Source organism: Malus sylvestris, chromosome 11 (assembly GCF_916048215.2).
Source record: "Malus sylvestris chromosome 11, drMalSylv7.2, whole genome shotgun sequence".
Taxonomy (NCBI): Eukaryota; Viridiplantae; Streptophyta; class Magnoliopsida; order Rosales; family Rosaceae; genus Malus; species Malus sylvestris.
The window spans coordinates 39,854,355-39,876,167 of record NC_062270.1 but is presented as its reverse complement, the minus strand read 5'-3'; the positions used below and the strand labels follow the sequence as shown (position 1 = coordinate 39,876,167).

Sequence of the window (21,813 nt, the reverse complement as noted above, 5' to 3'; positions counted from 1 at the left end):
ATTTGTTCATTTCGAAAGAAGAGTGGGTGGTACTTTTGTCACAAGGACACTAAGACTCGATTGGAACAATTTGTTGTAGCCACGTTTGCCAACTTGTCATAAAAGTACTCTTGGAAGTGTTTCCAGAAAAAGAATGAAGCACTTCAAGTGTTATTGTAGAAAACAGTTAAATTTTCTTTAGCAGCAATCTGGAAAGGTTTAATATGCTTCTTTGTCATATAAGCGTTTTCTATAGACTCTTAGGGCTGGTTTGGTATTGCTGTGCTTTGAAAAAAAAAACTACTTCTGCTGTGATGTGAGAATAAGCAGCTGTGAAATAAAGCAGCAGAGTGTTTGGTAAACTTTTTTGTAAAAATGCTTTTGAAAAAAAAAAAGCAGTATTATAGTGGTTGATAAACTTTTATGTAAAACAGATGTGAAAAAAGTTGGTTTTTCAAAGCTGGGTTTTGCAGTTTTGTGTTTTTGGCTTTTTTTTTAACCAACAAATGTGAAAAAAAACTGAAGCTGAATGTTTACCAAACATAAAAAAACTCCCAGCTTGTTTTAATAGCCATTTTTTTTAGAATCACCTCAATATCAAACCAGGGCTTAGTCAAGTGTTTTTTAAGAAAGCACTTCTAAGTATTTTTCTAGGAAGTACTTAGATTTCTAATAGATTTTTCAAATAGATTTATTATAAAAACACTTCTAATAGGAACTTATGAGCAGAACTGCTGAAGCGATTTTTGAATAAGAATTCCCAAGGGGCTCTAATACTATTGAATAAAGCTAGGGTTTTCAATGGAGGATGTCATTGAGACCCAAAGGGCATTAGCATGTTCACATTCACCAGCAGGTGGAAAAATTGGAATTTATGGTAATAAAACTTTTGGACATATATCAAAATGGATAATACTTGCACCCTCCATGTAGGGCTGCACATATCTCTTTATTTACTAATAATATATTTTGATCGAATAAAATTAAGGATTGGAATTGTTTAATTTGTTAATCTTCATTTGAAGATCACTTTTACAAAAAATCATTTGAATTGGAGATCGATTAATCATCCAAACATGTTAAAAAAATTGAACGGTTCATTATAAATACGTTACTTAGTACCTACACCGTCAATACATTTGAATGACTGAATGATCTCTGATTGAAATAATTTTTATCGAGATGATCTTCAAAACAAAATTAAAATTTTGAACGGCTCTAATTATAAATTAATTACAGCTAGCATACAATATTCGTAAGTGGGAATGAGCTTATCCCCCAATAAAGAAAATGCAAATATTATCCTATCGAAATAAAGAACACCATCTTTCTGCTCTATCCATTTTGGAGCATCTGCTCTATATTCTACTGAGGTGGAGAAAGAAGATGGGTTTATCCGAAGGGGCAAAAGATTCCCATCCATTTCAGTCGAAGCAAACCGAAAGCGATTGTTAAAGAGATTTTGTGAGGGACAAGATATGCTCTTTATTTTTTTCGTTGACAAAATATTCTTGATATAAGGTTAATCTTTCTTCTTTTAATTAATCCACGTGATTACCGTACAAGTAGGAGAAGATACCTCAAGGACCTAGACCCCACTTTATCGAAAAGTAGTAAACTAACATGTGTGTTTTTATTTTTTAATTTTTTTTTATAATCAATTTAAGAGATGCTAAACGTAGGATGAAGATCTTTTTTGGATCATCTTTGTGAGGATTCTTATATTGTGATTGTTTATCGTATATCGTGCGATAAGTTTTCGTTAGGTACCATTTATGTTTAATTTTAAATAATAAAATTCAAAATGATTTTTAATCACATGATATACGATAAACGGCTATAATGTGAGGATTCCTAGGATTCCCACAATTTGAATCCGAATGGGATTCAAATCTCTAAATATGAGCTATTTAGGTTGCAATTTGCTCGCTTCCTCAAGCTGTGGTAATGCTCATCACTCTATTTATTATCGGTAGATAAGTTTAAATTTTGAGATGTGTGTCTATCTACTTCACAAATCTCAAAATTTAAACTCATCTAACAGTGCTAAATAGAGTGATAAGCATCACCATTAAATATGAGCAAAAATATTCCTGCGATTTAGGCATCCAATGTTATGACTACAAGCTTGCTATTTTCTTGAGAACCTATATGTTTTCAAACATATTTTACAACGGACTCATGCACTTTTTACATAGCTAAACACTATAATTTGGCTAGTCACATTTGGATATAGAAATCATCATAAACTTAAATTTTTATTGTATTCATGTGGTTGAATATGTAACAACTTTCAACTAATAAAAAGTTGGACTACTCTCCATATTGCCAATTGGTTTTATGGTGGTACTTCAACTTCTTCAATTTGTATCTTCAATCTCTAATTGATTGTATGATAATTTATTAAATTGATGACATGGTGAGCTTGCGACTCTTATATATAGGCAACATGTAAGCTACATTTACACCACTTTGACAAAAAAAAAAAAAAATCATCAATTCAATGGATGCTTATATATTCAAAGAGACAAAATGTGTAAATTGATACAACATAGTGCAATGTGAGAACATTGTAACCTCATAGCTTATTTCGAAAATCACCTCATAGCTCATTTTGCAATATGTGCCCACAAAATTTGACAATCAAATGACCAAGCGTGAGCGTAACTATTGCTAAAGGTGATAAAAAGTAAAAAAGAAAAAAGGGTGCCTAAAAGTTAAAAAAGTGTGACAATGCTATGATGCTCTTTTACTGAAGTCCTAATAACAGCCAATCTTACTCCGTAGCAATTTTTTTATTTTATATTGGCTAGTGAGCATTGATGTCAAACAAGGATCTTTAACCCCTATAATCAAACTCGAGTCATTACCTAGTCGACGAAGAATGATAACTTAAGGAGATAATACAACCTTTAAGAATTTTGTACGCACCTTTTGTAGAATAGTCCAATCAAAAGAAACTAAATCAAGATTTGAATAAAGAACTTGGACGTACGATCGTTCTTATTGCAAATGCCACTTATTAATTAGTATATATCGTCTCATTCGAAGGTATATAGCTTTCCGGATGAATTAATTAAAGTTCAATTGAATTATGATCAACATAATTGATTTTGTCTGATCTTTATTCTGATATGGGGGTTTCAAGAGCATAATGCATGCAACTGATATTAGGGTTTCAAGTCATTTGCTATAGAGTATTTGGAGTTAATGAAATACTTGACGTAAAACTGAGCGCAATAGCGTTATATGATTCAAACAACCGACCTCATTTAATGGAATAAGACATTGTTATTGTAGATTTATCTGCACTTTGCAGTTACGATTGATAATATATGAATCTGATACCTGAGCTTATTAATTTACAATCATATATATTCTTACTTTAAATCTCATAATATTCTTTTGATTTTTCAAAAAGCTTTCGCATTTCAAGATGTTGAAGAGTATGCCTCACATCATAAATCTAGTGAAGCTAAATTTCTCTTATGGTAATGCTAAATTTTTAAACTAAATTTTGTAAGCCAAATGATGTGGTTGATAATTGGATTATTACTTAAGTGTTGATTAACGTGCTTATATTCAACTGGTGACACATCATTGTTTGGAGTTTGGTTTTAAAATTAGGCTAACTAGCTAGCATTATCCTTTCTCTTATATTGAATCATTTCATTACTAATTGCATTGATGTCGACTTTTGTATAAAACATCACACCTATTGAATTGCACATGTAATTAAATTAAAGACAGTACTAATGCTGATTTATAGTGGACAACTATTGGATTCAGAAATTTGCGACAGGAAAATAACTATATAAGCTCGTAGCTCCATTTTTAATTCATGATACGTGGTTTTTTTTTATTTCAATAGTCTGCATGCACAAGAATAACTATATTGTGGTAGGACGAGAAGTTTGAATTTTTCTTTTTTTTTCTTCTGGATAATTGGTGACTGTATATATCAAACAAGAATGTATGTAAAGATTGCAAGGACGGTTCGTGGCATCACAAACATTATGATCGAGTTTACAGCCTATATATCATATACATCTATTTTGTTTAGGTTCAAAATTAAATATTCCACCAGAGAGAAAATCAACGTTATTTGCAGCACAGCTAAAACCCAAGACAAAATGAAGTTTAGCAACGTCAGAAAATTCCCGATATGGCATCTTTTTACGTGTAAAGCTCTAATAAGTTGTTCTTTTCTTCTTTTCCTTGTCATCACGTGGTTCCCTATTCCCTATTCCACATGTTTTCTTGTCATTTTCACGGGATGTGAGCATCGCTGGGACCTATCATGCAACACGTTTTTATTCATAGTATGATCATCATTGGATCATCAACTCCACGGAAGAGACTTGTATGGAGTGGGTACACTGATATCGTGGCGTTTTGAGCAATAATATAATGTTATGTAATGAAAAATTTATATATACATATATAGCATCACATTATCGATTTGAAACGCTACAATAATGGTGTATTTGTTCGGTCATTCCATACAATCCTTCTCCAGCTCTTCTACATAATAAGAATGTTATTATGACGGCATTTCATAAGAGAGTCATTATAGGGGAATTTCAAATAAAATACACATGGCATACGGTTTTCTCACATGATAGTACGTGAGTGACAATATCTAAAATACTACCGCAATATAGCTAATATACAAATTTTATCACATTGTACAAGTAGCTTAAATCTTCCGAGCTCAAACCTCACAGAATCTAATTCTCAAACGTATACGTACGTTACCATGCTAGCAAGTTGGACCACAAAACTCTCTCACTGCCATGCATATATGTGCAGATTTGTCTTGGGACCAAATAGCCGGTGGCTCGCTACTGGTAAAGGTACAAACGTAAGAAGAGTTGTAATCCGAATCATCATTAACAAGAGTATCCAGATTTTTCACCTTAATTATCTAGAGTTTATATTTCATAAGAAGGTGTCAATGATCTATATATAGTTCATAAAACAAAATCTAAAGGATTCTCAATTAATGTATTTCTCGAACTTAAGGTTGAGATAAAAAGTGGGTGGGTTGCTTAATGTCATATTGCAGTGGATTGCCTTGATAGACAGAGTGTTCCTCTTCAAACTCACTACATTTCGTATTCAAATACAATACATAATTAAAATTTCGACAAAAATGACGAAATTAAGGAGGCAGAGAGCTAGAAGTATATGAAATCCAGTATTCATAAAAAACGTGACAGAAGTTCTCATTTAGTACTCATATACCTAGATCAAAGTACAAAAAGATCGAACCGGCACCTTCATAAAGCCGGTGGTTTAGGGTTAAGGGTTCAGTAGATATCTCTTAATACTCTAATTAAGTCCATATATACTACTGGTCGTTCCAAATCCAAATAGCTTTAGCTCTCATGAGCAGAGGGACTAGCCGATTCTGTACATGGAGACCCATGACCGTATTATTACCGCCCACGAACTGCTGCCCTATGAACACAGCAGGTACACTTGGTCGACAACCAAGCTGCAGCAGTGCCCTTTCGATCTGCTGCCCGTTAGGCATTTGATCCAGCTCGTAAATTGTAGGGTTTGCTCCGAACCCACGTAGGAATGACTTTGTAGAGTGACTCATGCAACAAGAACTCTTGCTGAAGATCACCAATGGCTTCTCATCCACCAATCTCGCCACCGTGTCCATCGCTAGATATTACTTGATCTGTGAATGTGTGTTAAAATTGTACTTGGAAGTTTTTTCTTGGTGAGGAACTTGAGGTGCATTATAGGTCTATTTATACTGTTTAATTATTCAGTGTGGTAGGATTTGCGATATTTTAGTTTTATTCACAGAATAAAAGATTAAAGTTAGCTAGCTAGGGATAGTAGGATACTGTAATCTGATTCCCAAATTACCCTTTATGCATGCATGTTACTTGATGGTAGCCCTAGCTGGGTTACTGGTTTTGTGTAGGACATGATTGAATCTTAAGAATGTGAATTTCACATCGAAAAATTAAGTAACATTATATATGTTTAGGGGTGTGATATCCACACATTCCTTTTTACTTCTCACACACCCTTCTAATTTTCGACCGTAGAATCAGATGAAATGAAGAAGATCAACGGACATAAATTAACAATGGGTGTGTGAGAAGTAAAAAGATGTGTGTGGATAGCACACCCCTATGTTTATAAAGAGTTGAATTACTCCTTCTAGACGGATTTGTTCATGCATGTGTCAGACCAGCATTCTGAAAAAGTAGAGGTAAAACTTGTTATTTCGAATTAGCGATGAAGGACATGGAATAAACAAGTTGCATAACATATATATTGCATGCAAATTGTTACAGCAGCATAAAATCTCTGAGTTACCCTTATCGTACAAAAAAAAAATGATAGGGTAAAGTACAAAAAACTACTTCAATTATTGGTGTCACAACACTTTCATATCTCATCTTTTAAAATGGACAATGTCATACCTCATCTTTAGAATTTGTGCCAATGTCATACCTCTGTCAGTTTTTCTGTTAATTTTTCTGTTAAGTGCTGATGTGGCTACATGGAGGATCCAATAACTAATAATTAAATATATTTTTAATAATTAAAAATTAAATTTTTTTTTTTTAAAACTCTCTTATCTCTCTCTCTCTTCCCATTTTTAATAGAAAGTCGTCCCTCCCCCCTCTCTCTCTTCCCCATCTTCCTGCAACCTAGAAAGAAGAAGGAGGAGGAGGAAGAAGGAAAAACCAAAAAAACAAAAAAAACCCAACCCATTTCGTCCCCCCTCCCCCAACAAACCCAGAAAGAAGAAGAAGGAGGAAGAAGAAGAAGAAAAAAAAAAAAAAACCGAAACCAAACCCAGTTCGTCCCCCCTCCCCCTACCACAAACCCAATCCCCTGCAACCCAAAAAAAAGGAGGAGGAAGAAGAAGAAGAAGAAGAAAAGAAAAAAAATGGAAACCGAGTTCGTCCGTCCCCCCATCCCCCACCCAACCTGCAGAAGAAGAAGTGAGAGAAGGAAAAAAAAAAAGGGTTCGTCCCCCCCCCCTGTCATAGCTCGTCCCGAAATTTCATTTATCGTGGATGTGAAATGATGGAATTACCCTTAAAGGTTGCTAAGGTGTGTGACATGTTTATTTGAATATTGCATACTCTCCTAAGTTCTTGGAAAATAAATTAAGTGGATTAAAATTGTTTGCAATTGTGTGGCTAGGGACTTAGGAGGACACACACACAAAGCCAACCTCACTCTCTCTCCTATCCCGTATCTCTCTTCCCTCTCAGTTTCTATCTCTCTCCTTTCGAATTGTACGGACACACTCACCCGCAAACATCCAGGCACGGATCGAAGGTTTCGAGGGCATCATTGTGTTCGTGAGGACCCTACGAACACATCCATACCCATTTCAGGTAAGAAACCTTTCAATTTCACGTTGAAAACTCAAGGTCCGAATTGAGCACTATTCACGAACTTTGTAATGGTTGGTTTTTAGGACAATTCAAGCTCACATGGATCTTAAGGAGGTTCCCACGAAGCTCGGGGACGTTTGTTTGGAAGTTTTGGACTTCGGGAAGCCCTAGTTCGAAGGTGGCCAGTTTTGGTGAAATTATCCCGACGAGTTTTCGAAGGATTTGGAAGTTTTAAAAGGTATAGCCTTCTTCCTCTCGTGATTTGTGACATTTTGGTGAAAATTTCGTGGAAAATGGTGCGAAATCGAGCGAGAAAATGGGAGTTGCAGGTTTACCCAGTTTTGCGGCACCGGCGAGATTTTTCGGCGTCTGGAGGTAGGGGATGACGCGCGTGGGGGCGCGTAGCACCGTGCCTCTCCTGGGGCGTGGGGGCACGTGTGACGGTGAAAAATTATTCTAAAAATATCTCGACGTCCGTGACGTCGAGTATGTCACTGTGGTATATTCATATACCCAAATTGAGCAACGTATGAGAAATTATTACGTGTTGTTGGTTATGTGCTTTTAAATAACGTTTTTATAGTTGTTTCGCATATAGGTGATACCATCCCGAGGACGAGTGCATTCAATGGCGTCACGGGGGTTACGACCCTTCGACATACCAGTGAGTGGGCAGTTATTTTCTGTTTATACTTATATACTACTGATTTTTCCCAGAAATTGAATTTAAATGAAAGTGTGTTTTAAAATGCCATGCATGCATAATATATGAATTATATGAATTAGTACTTGATGCATATATGTGAAATGGTGCTGTGGACGCACATGTGAGTATCAGGTGAGTTTTATGTTGTTCATGTGATTTATTGATGATGTAAATTGTGTTGAGAGCTCATAACCTGCACCCCTGGTGTTAGTGCTTATATTATTCACCATGCACCACATGCTCACCTTGGATCCAAGTAGGTGCATGTCATACAGACCATTAGAGGTGGTTTCGACTTGTAGGTGACTTTAGATTATTATACAGCTGTTGATGAGAGAAGCACTAGAGCGTATTCTTACACCATTCTTGTCGTATAGACTACTTCAGGTAGTTCCGATTTATGTGCAGAGTAGTGCCATACAGGTCACAGTGGTGACTCCGGTTGGGTTGGATATTGAGCTATAGAATTAACCGTACATGACAGCTGCAGGGTCTCCGATTGATTTCGTATTTCATCTGTTATATTGATGCATCCTTATTATGTTTTGAAGCATAGCATGGCATATTTCATGAAAAGTGTTAAAGACTTGTGATTTGAGTTATTTGCTGTTATATATGGCTATACATATACTATTTTCTGGGAAAGTATACATGTTTTACAGCGAGGGGTTAGATGTATTATTAAACGAAATATTTTCGAAAAGCTTTGTTTTACTGACCCACTCAATCTTGTTTTGCGCCCCTCCAGGTTCTAATTAGCAGTGTTGGTGACTCACGAGGATCCCCACGGCGTTCTGACATACTACTTAAATGTAGGACTCACATTCGGGTGTTGTAATTTAGTAATGGTCTTACTTGATTGCACCTAGTACTTATGCTCTGATTATGTGTGTTTCATACTTAAACTCACTCTAGCATGTTAGTTGGATATTATTGCTAGTAGTTGGTTTTTATTCCTTCGTATTTCTTTTACCTATTGCTTCCGCATCGCACTTTTGGTTACGTCACGCCCACGTGACGGCCAGCACGCCTTGATTCCAAGATCGGGGTGTGTCACCCCCCCAACCCACCCAATCTGCAAAAGAAGAAGAAGAAGAAGAGAGAAGGAAAAAAAAAAAAAAAAAAAGGACACCCAGTTCGTCCATCCTGCCCCCCCCGGTACCCACCCTCCTCTCTCCACATCCATTCCCCCCATTTTCTCCGCGCCCAAGTTCTAAACCTTCGAAATTGGCTTGGCGAAGGTTTCTCGATTCCACCTCAACGAGATCTGGATTTTTTTCTGGGCTTTTTTTTTTCTTTTTCTTTTTTTGTTGTTGCATGTAGTGGGTGCGAGGTTGGGTGCAGAGGGTGGGTGGGAAGGTGGGGAGGTTGGGTGCACAGAGTGAGTGCGGGGAGAAGAGGGGGTGGGGAGCGGGGAAGACAAATTGGTTTTTTTTTTTTTTCTCTTCTTTTTTTCTGGGTTGAACTTGCAGGAAGGGGAAGAAGAGAGAGAAGGGGGAAGGGGACGAATTGATTGTTGGTCTTTTTTTTTTCTTTTTTATTTATTTATTATTTTAATATTTAAAAAATATTAAATGATTTTTTTTTAGTTTTTAATAATTTTTTAATAGAAAATGGGTCCCGGATCAAGTCACGTCAGTATTTAATTGAGAAATTCACGCCAAACTAACGGAAGGTATAACATTGGCACAAATTCATAAGATGAGGTATGACATTGTCAATTTTAAAAGATGAGGTATGAAAGTGTCGTGACACCAATAGTTAAGGTAGTTTTTTGTACTTTACCCAAAATGATATATATAGACAGACATTAATTAACATCTTTTGCATATACCTATCACTAATTAAATTAATAATTAAGTGAGCAGACCTAAGCTTAGCCAATTGATTAAAACATTCTGCTCTTTCTTTTCTATTCAAGTTGGAATCTCTCTTTATAATTTTGATGAATTTAGTGTAGAATATTCATGTATCAAAAATTAATAATTAAGTGAAATGAAAAGGGAAATTTTATTCAGACCTATTTATTCTCTTTTTATACCTAACTTATAGTTTTTAATCTTGAAATTCCGAATCTGCCCAACAATTTTCTTTCTACACCCATAGTGAAAAAGAACAAAAATATAAAATATAAAATTCCAACACTAGAAGTCCCGGGCCATGCCATCACTCCAAACCCTAACCACCGCCAATTTCTACCCCTCCCCAACCCCCCACCGCCATCTTCTTATCACCCACAATGAAACCCCCAAAGATCTTAGTCATCAATGTCCATTTCCTGACATTTCGCCGGCCACACAATAGCTCTCTCTTCCATGCAGTCCTTCTAACATGTCTGAATTATGCCGAAATTGTTGACGTGTCAAATCTAATTGTGTTGGACCATACGTTAATAATACTATTAATTTTTCCAAAAAAAAAAAGAAAAAAAATATTGACATGTTTCTTTTGGGTTTTTTTAATTGGGGGTTGTTGGGAATACTGTTCTAATTTCCAAATTGTTGTGGGTGGTAAGGGAGGTGGCAGTGGGGAGTTGGAGAGGTTAGAAACTAGGTGGTTGAGGTTTGAAGAGATAAGATGGCTGGAGTTGCCTATTGTTAAATTATTATTATTTTTTTGTTCTTGTTGGGTGTAGAAAGAGAATTATTGGGCACATTTGGAATTTAAAAATAAAAAATAATAAGTTGGGTGTAGAAAGAGGATAAATGGGTCTAAATAAAATTTCCCAATGAAAATCATAAGATTGGGTTTTTTTAAGAATATCTAGTTAAGTGGATAAAGAAGTTGGGTTTATCTAATGAGTAAGATAACGAGATTCGCGTCCTATTCGACCAATGAAGAGAACCGAAAAGCTTATATTTAAAGTCAAGAAAAGAAAATATTTGGATACGTAAGATTCTGATTAAAGGTCATCAACTCATTAATTAATCTTGCCCCTTTGGCCCTTCGCAGCATGAAAATCCAAGAAAGAATGGAAGGGGAAAAAAGAAGAAATTCCAAATCAATAAATATCTCTTATTTCATTTCATATCCAACTTTGCTAGCCTATCAAACATTTAAATGGTTTATTTCTATGGGAAATTGGCTGAATAAATACGAACTTCAATTGCTAACATTTAAATAGTAGAGCGCCACTTGCCGTTATTTGATTTTGATCAACAACAATTAAAATACTAAAATCCTCATTTCAGCCAACTTTTCTTATTCTTTACAACAAAACGTGTGATAAATAATTGGCCGGTTTGATCGGCATGCATGAGGTTCCTAAAGAGATTGCTTTCACAAAAGCTATCTCGATGAATGTGGATTATTTCTGCAAGCAGTTGCACCAATTTGGTAGGGTTGACAAAACCCAAGATACGATTTGGGGTATATATTAATTCCCCACATCACGAACATGATCTCAGCTGATACGTACTATCATCGGGTGTGGAACTGTAAGTGGACAGAAAATATTCCCTTGGCCCTTATGAAAGACATGATATACATATACAACTGAACCCTCGCTTGTAGAGACGGAGTCAAAATTTTTTATCGGGTTGGCTATAACTCAAAGCTATACATAGCTTGTTAAATGAGCCTCCTATCATGCTAGAAATATGTGGAATTTAACAAATGCGGGCGTGGGTGGTTCTTTAGCATCCCCAAAGGGTTAGATAAATATTAAAGAGTGCTACTTGTTTGTAGTACTCTACCTTTGCAACTCGATCTAGTTTCTTTTATATATATATAATTTTTTTTTTGTCAAAGAGCAAATATTATTAGATACGAATTGAAATGTTTACATCAGAAGCCAAAGAATTAAACAACCACTTTGGTTCAAAGCAATCCCACATATGATAACCCCCACACTCGTGACATAAGATGCCACCTGATGTGTAGCCCCATTACTGTTAGGATATAGCTATGCCATGTGTCATAATTGTATTAGGGTTGTGAACGTTAGTCATAAGGTGTGTTGTATTTATAAGAGATGAGTGTTGTCATAAACATAAGAAAATATAACAAGATTATTTTTCCCTCTCTACTTTCTCTCTCTATTTCTCTGTGTTCGATATCTTCTTCTCTAAGTTTCTTCCATACAGTTGGTTTGTTAACATGGTATCATCGCCAGCAATGGTTAACGCCGTCGCCTGACGATCCTGGTGCTTCCGCGTCTCTTCGTTTTTGCTCCGGTGGTTTCGTGGTCTCTGGTGAATCTTGGTTTCTGCAACCCTAGAATTTTGGAGTTTTCTTGCCTAAGTTGGTCGAAGTTGGTTGCTCTTCGTGAAGTTGTTGTCGTTGTTGATCGTCGTCTTGGCTGGAGGTATTGGTCGAATTCCTTATCGTCTTGTTCAGATTCGTGTGGTGATTTTGTTGAATTTCTTGTTGCTCTTCAGAATTGAATTGAGTTGGAGATTTCTGTTAATCGTTGGTTCTTGATTACTTCTGATTGACGCACGGATTGTTGTGTGGTGATTAAGCAGTCCTTGATTACTTCTATATTGCTGTAAAGATTGTTGTTTCTTGATTAAACATGGTGATCACAGCCCAATTAGCTCTTACACAATCTCCTATTTCTTCCCTAATACCAAGTGTTGGCAATACAGTCACAGTCAAGTTAGATGATTCTAACTATATCACATGGAATTTTCAACTCGATTTACTGTTAGAAGGTAATGGTATTATGGGATTTCTTGATGGCTCTATCCCCTGTCCTGAGAAATATATGACTACTGAAGATGGCCTTGTGATTAATCGTGTTGTCATAACTGATGCCTATAAAGTTTGGAAGATTCATGATAAAGCCTTGATGACTCTTATCATTGCTACTTTGTCTCATGCTGCCCTATCGAGTGTCATTGTGTGTCAAAGCTCCAAGGAAATGTGGATTAACTTGAAAGAGAGGCTTTCGAGTATGACTAGAACAAGTATTGTCCAAATGAAAATTGATCTGCAGAATATTAAGAAATGGGCTGAATCTATTGATCTTTATCTTCAACGCATCAAAGATTGTAGAGACCAGTTAGCTGCAGTGGGTGTTGCTATTCCCGATGAAGATATTGTCATAGTTGCTCTCAGAGGCTTACCAACTGAATACAACACTATTAAGGTTGTTATTCGAGGAAGAGAAAATCTTGTGTCCCTGCAGGAGCTTAGGTCTCAGTTGAAGGCAGAAGAAGCAACAATTGAAAAAAGTCTCAAACAACCTCTAATGGCTGCAATGTATGCTAATAGGTCTGGTTCCATACATGAGTTTGGAGGGTCATCTGGTACCAAATCTAGTGCGGGTAACTATGATACTGGCTCATCATTCTGTTATGTTCCTCAAATGCCCCAACTAGCTCAAATGCCTAACATGGCTCCGGTGCATCAACTACCTCCACTTCCACAGTTTCAGTCACTCTCACTTCAAGCTCCACATGGTCTTTATGCATTTGTGTCCCAAGTAGGATCTGGCACTTATAATAATTTCAGGGGGTAAAATTTCAAGTACAAAGGAAAAGGGAAGGGAACAAATTTCACTCAGGTTATCAGGGGTCTGTTCAAACCAATGCTCAGTCTCAACCACAATCTAGTTTTCAAACTCCATAACCTTATAATCCTATGTTGGTCTGTCAAATTTGTGATAAAAAAAGACACTCTGCACTCCATTGTTTTCAGCGTGGGTGCCAAATTTGCAATAGGGTTGGTCACACTGCAGCTACATGTTTCGACAGGGGTACTTCTCCTATGCCCATGTCTCAGCCTATGTATCAGTCTTACCAGTTTCAGGCTCCTGCTCCTGTTCAACAATATCAGTCTCAACAATTTCAAGCTCCTGCTCCGATTCAACAAATGCATCCACCCTATGTGCAGCATCAGAACATGTCACAACAAGCTACTTCTCCCGTTGCTTTCACTGCAAGAACTAACTTCTCACCTTCTGCACCTCCGCAAGAGTATTGGCTGCTTGATTCTGGTGCTACCAATCATATGACCTCTGATCTGTCCTGTCTACAAGCTCCTACCCCATATCCATCCACTAAAACTGTAACTGGGGTTAATGGTGAAGGTTTACATATTTCACATATTGGACAGTCTTCTCTTATTACTCATTCTCATAAACTTCAGTTAAAAACAGTGCTTCATGTTCCACAATTATCTCAACATTTACTTTCCATGCATCAATTATGTAAGGACAATAATTGTCGATGCATTGTTGATGAGTTTTTTGTGTGCATACAGGACAAGGTCACCAACAAGGTTCTCTTTCAAGGACTGAGTAACAATGCTGTTTACCCACTTCCTTTGCTCAAACAACCATAGATCAAACCTGCTGCTTATCTTGGCCAGAAAGTTAATACTACCCTGTGGCATTGCAGATTGGGTCATCCCACCAATTATGTAGTTCAATCTGCTCTTAGTAAGGCAGATATTTCTTTCCATTGTCATTCTGTTCCTCAACCATGTACCTCTTACTTACAAGGCAAGTTTACAAAATTACCATTCCCATTAGCAGCATCTAAGTCCAATGTACCATTTGAAGTCATTCACACAGATGTGTGGGGCCCTGCACCTATCATGTCTATAGAGGGTTATAGGTACTATGTGTCTTTCATAGATGAATGTACAAGATATACATGGATTTTTCCAATCATGAATAAAGCTGCAGTTTGTGAAACCTTTATTCAGTTTCATGCTTTCATTCAAAATTCATTTTATGTTACTATCAAAGTCTTACAAAGTGATGGTGGTGGAGAGTTTGTTGGATCTATGTTTTAGAAGTTTCTTAGAACCAAAGGTATATTGCATCAAAAGTCTTGTCCCTATACTCCTGAACAAAATGGGTTGGTTGAGAGAAAAAATCGTCACATAGTTGAAACTGCCCTTACTTTACTACAAAAAGCCTCTATTCCTTCACAGTTTTGGTTTCATGCTTGTGTCATAGCCACATTTCTTATCAATCGAATGCCTACACCTGTTTTACATATGCATTCCCCATTTGAAAAGTTATATCACTCTCCACCTAGGCTTGATCATTTAAGAGTCTTTGGATGTGCATGTTACCCTACTTTAAAACCCTATAGACACAACAAGTTGGAACAAAAAACTACACAGTGCATATTTCTGGGTTATGCAGCTCAGTACAAAGGATATATTTTCTATGCTATCCGAGACCATAAACTAATTGTCTCTAGGCATGTTGTGTTTGATGAAGATACATTTCCTAGCTTACCAGGTTCTGTTTCTAGTTCACCATCATTGGCACCGTCGATTATACCTCATCCCAATACATTTCAACATCCATCTTTTATTCCTATTCCTTTTCCCCATAGTCCATTTCCTTCTTCTTCTTCCCATACCACAGATTCTCATTCTGTTACTCAGTCCTCTTCCTCCATACTTGGTGATCTTATCTCTTCTCAACGCTTACCTACTGAGGCCACAGTTGCACAGTCTGTGGAGCATGCTGATATTAATCCTGATGTTACTACTTCTCAAGTTCAAGCACTGCATCATGTTCCAGTGTCTCAAATCAATACACATCCAATGCAAACAAGGTCGAAATCTGGCATATTAAAAAAGAAGACTCTTCTTGCTCAGGTACAGTCTTCTTCTATCACTGAGCCACAGTCTTTCAAGGTTGCTGTTCAGTCCTCTGAGTGGAGACAAGCTATGGAAGATGAAATGGCAGCTCTTGTGAAGCAGAAAACCTGGAGATTAGTTCCTCTTCCACCTAACAAGAACTTGGTTGGTTGTAAATGGATCTATAAGATCAAACGTAATCCGGATGGTTCAGTTGCTCGATACAAGGCCAGGTTGGTGGCCAAGGGTTTTTCCCAAGAAGCCGGTCTTAACTATCATGAAACTTTCAATCCTGTCGTCAAGCCAACCACGGTGAGACTTCTGTTGTCCCTAGCTGCTACAAAACGTTGGAAATTAAAACAATTAGATGTCAAGAACGCTTTTCTTCATGGTTTTCTTGATGAAAAGGTGTATATGTCTCAGCTACAAGGCTTCATTGATCCTGATCATCCTGAGTTTGTGTGCAAATTGGACCGGTCTCTCTATGGCCTTAAGCAAGCTCCTCGAGCTTGGAATGACAGATTTTCCAGGTTTCTTCTTACCTTGGGTTTTAAATCCTCATATGCTGATCCATCGTTATATGTGAAGCAGAATGGTCAGTCTATTGTTGTACTGTTATTATATGTTGATGATATAATTCTCAGTGGTGATTGTGATACTCAAGTTCAAGCTGTCATAGATCAGTTAACAACTGAATTTGATATGAAGGACCTCGGGATTTTACACTATTTCCTTGGTCTTCAGATTGATTATCAACCTACAGGTTTCCTGGTGCATCAACCAAGTATGTTACTGATCTTCTAACTAAGACAAATATGATGGATTGCAAACCGTGTACAACTCCTTGTCATCTAACTCAGAAGCTGCTGAATCATGGTAGTCTTCCTTTCCATGATCCGGGTATCTATCGCAGCATTGTTGGTGCTCTCCAATATTTGACATTTACACGACTGGATATTGCATACTCGGTCAATCAAGTTTGTCAATTCATGCACTCACTTCTGGATAGTCATTTCATTGTTGTTAAATGGATATTGCGGTACCTTCGAGGGTCCATGAATCTTGGCTTGTGTTTTCAACCTGGAAATATGGATCTTAAAGCATATACGGATGCTGATTGGGATGGGGATCCTAATGACAGGAGATCCACCACAGGTTTTATCGTATTCCTAGGCAATAATCCTGTATCTTGGAGTTCTAAGAAGCAGCACACGGTTAGTCATTCATCGATCGAGGCTGAGTATCGTGATATGGCGACAACAACTGCTGAGGTGGTTTGGTTACAACAAATACTCAATGACTTGCATCTTCCCTGTTCAGACGTTCCTCTTTTACACTATGACAATATTTTTGCTATGGCACTGGCAACAAATCCCGTCTTACATTCTAAAGCTAAACATATTGAAATCGATTGTCATTTTGTTCGAGAACGTGTTCAACAAGGTTCCATTATCTTGCAGTTTGTTGCATCCTCAGAGCAGCATGCTGACATCTTTACCAAGGGCTTATGTTATCCTCTATTTAGCTCACATTGTAACAATCTTATGCTTGGTTCTTCCAAGCATAAGCTTGAGGGGGAATGTTAGGATATAGCTATGCCATGTGTCATAATTGTATTAGGGTTGTGAATGTTAGTCATAAGGTGTGTTGTATTTATAAGAGATGAGTCTTGTCATAAACATAAGAAAATATAACAAGATTATTTTTCCCTCTCTACTTTCTCTCTCTATTTCTTTGTGTTCGATATCTTCTTCTCTAAGTTTTTTCCATACAGTTGGTTTGTTAACAATTACAAGCACATGGAATGAGAGGAAACTCAATCGAACTTAATTGCTCCTTTAGCTGCTGAATGTCCCAAAGAATACCTTCAATGACGGCATCTGGTTGTAATACTCCATTTAACATGTCCACCGTAATCTTCGAATCTATTTCCCAAAGCCTTTTTCCATACAAGCCAACAAAGCCACCCTCATTGCTTCCGCCTCCACCATCAAACTAGACTCACATAGGATATTTCCCATCCCTCTAGCTCCTTGAAAATCCCAGCTCCTTTGATCAACTTTCTTATAAAGATGATATTCATTTACTAATCCAAAAAATGGATAATCTTCAATATAAGGCTTCTCGCATCAATGTTTGGACTTTTGAGGAGTTAAGTGGGTGTGTGGTTTGACTTTGCATATGTTATACGTGTAGATTGGAAAATTTATTTTTTTTCTTTCTGCTGACATCTGTTTGTTTTGTGTTTGGGTTAAAACTTGAACTTTGGGCTCAAAAGGGAGTTGGCCCAAAAGAAGGACTAGGAGGAAATGAGCCTGAAGCTCAACCAAAGCCCAGAAGGCAGAAAAAGGCTTTCCCCGACTAGGTGCAGATCATTGAACCATTTGCTCACCTACCTAGAGACCAAGTGGTGTAGACCAGCCAACTAATCATCCCAAAAAGCACTTTACAGTGGTAGTACAAGTAAAAAGCTGATGAGTCATTGCCTTTAAGCTGCATTCGGGCAAGATTAATGCTACAGGAGGCCAAGCCAAACTGTCTATAAAAGAAGAAAGAGAAATTAGAGATAAGGACACTCAAACAAACAAACAAATACACAAACTCTGCTCAAGCCAAATTTGCCTTCAACGAAGCTGTAATCAGCCCAAGCCTTCATCCCTTTCGGGATCAACCCTCACCAAAAGCATTTGTAAAAGCTCTGCTACCTTGTCTAAATCTTGTTGTAGTATCGATTTCCTTCTGTAAACTCATCCCCCTATCCCTCTTTCTAAGCTCTTAAACCCCTTTATAAATCACAAAGATAGGAAGTTGCAAGACGACCAGCCTTGCCCGACCCTCTTTGTTTTTGTCTTTTCATTCATAAGTCTAGTAATATGTTGTATACTTCCATTTGTATCCAAATTATTTCTAGCAAGTTAATGATTAAAAGACTTCTCAGTTCTTGAATCCGATTGGAATCTGTATTCACAGTTTAAATTAGATTTGAGTTCTAAACCCTCGGGCATGTAAGATTGATCATTCAAAAGTCCTTGGTCTCAAGGCATAAAAAAGAACTTTATGTGGACTTAACCTATCCACGACAGTCTTTGATAACAAGAAGTCCGAAGTTACTTGGGGCGCAAGTAATCGACCTATTTCTTAGTTGTATTTCTGTTATATTATGATTATCATGGAACGTTTGAGTATAGAAGTAATTCTGATGGGAAGCCTCAAGGCCTACATCTAAGGCCCTACAAAGGCACCTATTTGGATTCATTCTGCTCTTCGGGCTCGGGTAATTAGAAGTATAATAGTCATAATACTTCTGCAATCAATGAAACAAACATTATATGTTCGAGTACTAGGTTAGTTCGTGATTGTGAGCCTCAAGGCCTACACCTAAGGCCCCACAAAGGCACCTTTCATAACTAAAACAGCCTCTCGGGTATATATACAACTAAAACTTAACATCTGCCATGCTAAATATGGCAGTGGCACGCTTGAACACCTAAAAGTTAATCTTGATTGTAAGCCTCAAGGCCTATACTTAAGGCCCCACAAAGGCACCTTTCAAAATTAACCTTGTCCTTCTCTTTCAGCTTTGTCTGACAAGCTTTGCCCGACAAGCCCGCTAGTGAGTAGAAGCCCGACAGAAAGCATCAACCGGCGCCAACCTCTCGGGGAGCTATGTGCTCGTCTGTTAGGAAACATCCCCAATGGAAATTCTAGCCACGAACATAGTTTTGGCATGCTTGGTGGGATTTCTTTAATCAGATCTTACTTACCAAAGAAATATGTCAAGAAAACCTGAAGACATAAAAATAGCGGTTGTTCCAGAAAATTTTAATGAAGACTTGCAAACTACCTTGTTGCAAATGTTGCAAAGACTGGAGAGCGCCTCCGCAGGCTTCAGAAGGAAAGCAGACCTGGTTATAAGACTGACTATTCCTATATCTTTACCTCAACTTAAGGGAAAAGATGATAAGGAAAGAGAAAGACTTAAAACCAGCCAGTCAGAAGAAGCAATGGTGGACAAACATACAGATCCCTTCTCAGAGGCCCCAGTAAATATGATCAGTATGGCATGGGTCGAGAAGGGGAAAGAAAAAGTCGCAAGGGAAATAGAAGAAAGAAGACTGGCTGACAAATCCACAAAAGAGGTGATTAGATATCCCGAACATCCAAAAGCAGCTATAATAAAAGGGATGGTTCTTTGCAGTAAATGCCAATGCGAGTGTGAGCTTGAAATACCACCAACATGAGTCCTCATGGATCATGAACTGATCATGAGGAAAGAAGAAGAAGAAAGAAAAGAGGCCCGTGAGAAAGCTAGGTGGACTGCAGGAAGAGATACTTCCCAAAGTGTTTTTCAGCGGTTAGGAGGCGATTCCCAACCTAGAGCTTTATCAGAGATATTTCGTAATCATGAAGCTTCTGAGAAGGCGGAAGATAAGGAAGCCAAAAAACCAAAAGAAAGGGGTGTAGAACATCCTCAATATAGCCATATGGGAAGATAAGTCAAGAGGAATGATAGGATAACAAATCATGTCAAGAAAGATAACCCTACCCGCTTCGGGCGAAAATGGTACGTGGTTGGAAAAAATGGACAGCCCGTTAAACAAATAGGAGCCTCCATGGTCAGAAGGGTCCAAAGGCAGCACAAGACCTACATGAATTCTTTAAAGACCCCTGCGACGTCTGAAGCATCCAAGAATCAAAAGTTTGAAAAAAACGTCATCTGGGGGGAGTAGTCAGTTCCGCTGGAGGAGTAAAAAAGAGGTGAAGATGGCTAATAGGAAAACAGAAGCTGAAGGAAACCATGTACCGCAAAGCCTACACCCTGGGAAATATAGGATCTTGAGAAGAGCTCAAGAAGATATGATCATGATGCCAACTCCTGGATGGAAGACGGAGCCTATTTGTTTTGGAACTGTTTCGCCTGAAAGAAAACCACATTTTCTATCATTAGTGGATCCTTTCGGTGAAGTTCCAAAGCAAACACCGTATTTGAGCATGAATTAACAGGAGGGGGCACCAGAACCACTACTTCCAGAAGATGCAATGGCCTGGTTAGATGAGTTCATAGAACAGATCGGGAGCAAGAAAGAACTGCCAAAGCCTAGAAATTTTCATATCAATATGGCGTATGTGCTATCCGCTATGTTTGGTGCCGAACCTAATCAACCTGCCACTTTGGAAGGAGACTATGTGACGACGGAGCCAATAATGGCCCATGTTAGTGTTGAGATAGTTGGAGAAAGAGAGTCGGGAAAAGCTGAATCTTCTGAAGCATCCAAAGATGGTCCTTTAAGGATCTATACGGATAAAATGGTGTTCAGCTGTCCAAACATGTTACTAGCCAACCATCTTAAGCCAATATATGTTGCAACTCATTTGGAAGGGGTGCCTTTCAAAAGAATTTTAATTGATAGGGGAGCGGCTGTTAATGTACTGCCAACCAAGCAAATGAAAAAGATAGGGAGAGGCACAGAAGATCTTATTCCTACGGACCTCACGGTTTCAAGCTTCTCGGGTGCTATCACCAAAACTCATGGGATATTGCCCTTAGAAGTGGATTTGGGGTCCAAACAAATCATGTTGGCATTCTTTGTGGTAGATTGCACTTCCATCTATGGAGCCTTACTTGGAAGGGACTAGATCCACCAAAGTCTCGCCATACCCTCCACTCTACATCAACAAGTGGCTGTTTATCATGAGGCAGGGACAGAGGGACTAGGCTTTTGGGAGATGATGGAGGCCGAATCACGGCCATTTCTCCCCACAACCAATGTTGCGGAGGCGAGTTTCTACAATCCCAACGTAAGAATTCTGAAATGTTCAGGAGCAGATGAGAACGACCGCCCTACCAAGGTGACGGCCCAAAAGCTTTTATAACAAAGAATGCTTATTACTAGAGAGGAGTGGGATAGACCTTGTATCGTCCCAACATCCCTACACCATCAATGATAGAACAAAAGAGGAAGGATTAGGTAATGGCAGTCAGGTCCCTGATCAAAAGACTGTTGGTGTATGGGAAATGAAGAAAGCAAGAAAGGGATCTCTTAGACAAAAAAGAGCAGGAATGGCAGCTAGGAACTCCGACCAATCAGGATAAAAGTAGAGAAGAGCTTTACGGAGAAGAGTTGGATATGGCCATACGAATGACCGAGTGCATATATGACTTGGATTGGCCAGACGACTTGCCCGAAAGCCCGGAGT

At 38.0% G+C, this 21,813-nt stretch overlaps 1 protein-coding gene across 1 annotated transcript; it reads right to left on the bottom strand.

Annotated features, from left to right (window-relative positions):
- Positions 1–5,160: 5,160 nt before the first annotated feature.
- On the bottom strand, positions 5,161–5,702 carry LOC126591389 (monothiol glutaredoxin-S6-like). Its single transcript, XM_050257065.1, has one exon. It carries the CDS (start codon positions 5,651–5,653, stop codon positions 5,333–5,335), a length of 321 nt encoding a protein of 106 aa, XP_050113022.1. The 5' UTR covers positions 5,654–5,702; the 3' UTR covers positions 5,161–5,332.
- Positions 5,703–21,813: the final 16,111 nt, after the last annotated feature.